At 40.8% G+C, this 3507-nt stretch overlaps 1 protein-coding gene across 1 annotated transcript; it reads right to left on the reverse strand.

Moving 5' to 3' along the window:
• Window positions 1–274: 274 nt before the first annotated feature.
• On the reverse strand, window positions 275–703 carry LOC149163993 (coilin-like). The gene has a single exon (XM_089429333.1). The coding sequence runs from the start codon at window positions 701–703 to the stop codon at window positions 275–277; it is 429 nt and encodes a 142-aa protein (XP_089285459.1).
• Window positions 704–3507: the final 2804 nt, after the last annotated feature.

Genomic DNA, 3507 nt, shown 5'->3' on the forward strand with positions numbered 1-3507 from the left:
CTGATGGTGATGATGGCATGGTAGTGACCACAGCCGATTCTGTAGTAATATGAATACAACACGCAGGTGTGATTGAAGTTGAACTTCTCCTCCAGTCACAACAGAGTTTCTTCAATTTGCTCTCCTTCTTGTTCTGGTTCTGGTTCTGATGGGTGTCATTGTAGCTGTGGGTAGGATTCATGAAGATTATTCCTTTTTCCTTTCCCTTTCAGGACTGAACTTGTTCTGATCACTTCCTTTTCCTCCTTGAAAACTCCTTTGAAATTGAAACTTTTTATGCTTGATTTCCACCACCATCTCCAGAGTTGGTTCCATAGTCTTCAAGCTCACTTTGATAGCCTCCATATTCTTTCTCAAACTCATCTATCGCAAGATGCTTCACACCACCAAATCCAGGCAGTTTCTCTCCAACTGTTTCAGACCCTTTTATACTCTTAAGCCCCTCATTAGTTAAGATATCTTTCTCCGATGCATCACTCTTCTTAATCATACTAACAATATCTCTGTCCTTCAAAATACATGTAGGTTGAGAGGATGGAAAGGTGAATCCCTCCATTGAAATCAAAATGCCATGAGGACAACTACAATGAAGCTGGAATGTAAAAGAAATATCAACTGCAATGTCAGCTATAGTCTTCAAGTACGGCTTCACAATCATCCAACATTGCTCCAATCCCTCTGATCTCTGCCTCCTGCTTATCATATTTTGATCTTCGAATATCAAACGGATCCTCCGAACTGCAGTGCATCATCCATTGCTGCTCTTTTGGTTCAGTAACGCCGAGTGTGAGATTAAACAAAACCCTTCATATAAATTCTCGTACAAACACTTCGCATCTCGGAATGAATTCTGGGCACATGAATGAATTCTGTAGCTTTGCGTCCCAACCGTCTATAGTTTCCAGGAATTTTTATTGCCACGGTTTCCTCAAACTTATGGTTATGAAAAACAAGCTCATGAATTGATTTTGTGGGCGTCCAAGGCATAGTAAAGAAGATCTGCAAAGGCGCACTGCTTGGGGCTATTTAAGAACGCCCTATAGCTAGCAAATCCATGCTAAGTCTGAGCTGGGGGAATTTCGTGCAAATTCAGGCCTTTGGGCTGTATGCGCCGCGCATCACCAGTGCGCCGCGCCCGTGCAATTATGCCCTGTGGAAAATGTCTCGATGCGCCGCACGCGCCCAGTGCATCGCGACACTTAGCTTATGCGCCGCGCATCCAAATTTACCCACGGCTGCCTTCAATTTGATTGCGTTGCTCCTCCACGTTACCACCTTGGCTCCTTGATGTCTTTAGTATGCAAAGGAATTGACAATTGTGGAAACATCTTAGTATCACAAGGATTTTAATTCTTTCTTCTGCTTGATTTTTTGACTGAAGTAATGACTCCTTTGTTGATTTCTTGCACGTATGGTTTTCAAGCACTATACATCCTGCTTCACCCCAAATCACAATTACACACTTGAGGCGAGGCAATCTCAGAGCCATACCAAGAAGTGCACTTGCAATAGATGGTGCCTCTGTTCATGCCTATTTTACAATTGCCCACACGTATAGCAGAAGCATGACAACAAATATGCAGTACCCCATCTCTCTGGCTGAGGAAACTTTGCTGAGCACACAACATAATCTGTCATTGTGAGTAATTCACCCAGAACTTCCCTTTTTCTCTCGGCATCTGCTAAGATTGGAAACTCCCTTCTTATAGCATTTGTGTATCAACAATAATGTATGGGAAGTGTTGGCTGCTTAATCTCTATGGTTCCCTCATCAATGCTGCCACAATACCTTGAAATTCTGAGCATAAATAAATCTGGAACAGGTTCCTTACTTACATATCCTTGGATCTGAAAATGACAACCACCATATATTTAATCTCAGCTACTGCAAGCCCTCAACTCTAGACATTATGACTTCGATATTAGCTGGTGGTGGAAGAAAATCTTCTTGGAACTGGTCCCCTGAATGATAAATAACTCGACTCTCCTAGTGTTGGTGGAAAACAATATATTCAACCCTCCTATAAGCTAATTAGACTCCTTCCGTTGGCTATGTCACAACAAAATTTGATCTGGGAACTATAGTGCAAGATTCTTATGAAAATATAGCAGATTATACTATAGAAGTGTTTTAATTCCCATTCGAATTTTGGCTTGAAATGATGACCTTTCTTGGCTGATTTTCTGTAGGGATAGGGGCTGCTGAAACTGGGCAAGATGACCAGTGCTGCTTGAAGAAATGTAGAGCTTGAAGAACCTTAACAACAATGTATTAAACATACTTTGATGATTTCTCCTTCACCATTATTAATAATGATAATCTTGAAGTGAAACCTTATTGAAACTATCTTTGGCCTGCAAGCGTTATTTCACACTTCTGGAGACAAAACCCTGGACCTAGAAACTGAGAAGACTCTTTTTGACCAAAATAGCATCTAAGACTGTAAATGACATGAAATGAACCTTGGTGAATTTGACTCTGACAGAAGACTGACAAGACTGAGTCTAACATTGGATCCAATTGGGATGGTAGCTGCCGCTCCGTGGAGGTGCCAAGAACTACAGATCTTTTGGTGAGCAGACAGTGCCTTCGTCTATTGGGCTATGGAGTCATTATTTCAACAACCAACACAGACTTTGACGCATTTATTGACTGAAACTGGACTCAAACTGACTCAATTGTAAATCTGTAATAACTGAAAAACTAACTCGACAAACTGTACTCAAAAACACTAAGACCTGAACTTAAAACTTAAAGCTGGGTGGCAGTACCTGGCCACCTGTGTTTCTTACAAGGCAATATGCGATCAAACTATATGAAAATGCTAATGTAACCAATCAAGCAGATGCCTTCTTTCCTGATTCTTCCTATCAGATCTTCTGGTCAACAGTACAAACTGATCATTAGGCATCCAAAAACATAGTTGACCATGATCTCCTTCATCACTGAACACTGCAATTAACACTTTCACAGCTGACTGCAACAAATCTGCCATTGGATCCTAAAAAACATGAAGTCTTTCTTCCTGCTGAAGGAACAAGGTGTCCTTTGCTTCAAATTCGGATCTTCCTTCATCATGTGCTTTAGTAAAACTATGCTCCTGGGCTTCAAAAAACTCTGAACAGGTAGATGAGCAAATATCTTCTTGGAAAAACATTTCAACACATGAAACATATGAAGAGGAATCTGAATGGAAATCCTGAATGTTTTGATCTTCTGTGGTGTGAATGTATTGAATGAAGGTCTGATCTTGTTTTTCATACACTGACTGGATTACCTCCTCATGAAGGCTGTATTCTAATGAACTGAGAACATTTGGATCCAAGACTTTGTCTTCTTCATCCCAGATGATTTCATCAGCTGAGTTCTCTTTCATAGGATTCCGTACTAGGCATTCTTGGTCATCACAGTCTGAATCTGGAACTGAAATAGCTGTCCTGACATTATGACATTCTGAAATTAGAACCGAACTTACTTGCATGCCGTCTTCTTCTATTGACAGATCT

This window comes from Pinus tabuliformis, chromosome 5_1 (genome assembly GCF_031772625.1).
Source record: "Pinus tabuliformis cultivar Carrire ecotype Pingquan chromosome 5_1, CPIR1, whole genome shotgun sequence".
In the NCBI taxonomy this organism is placed as follows: domain Eukaryota; kingdom Viridiplantae; phylum Streptophyta; class Pinopsida; order Pinales; family Pinaceae; genus Pinus; species Pinus tabuliformis.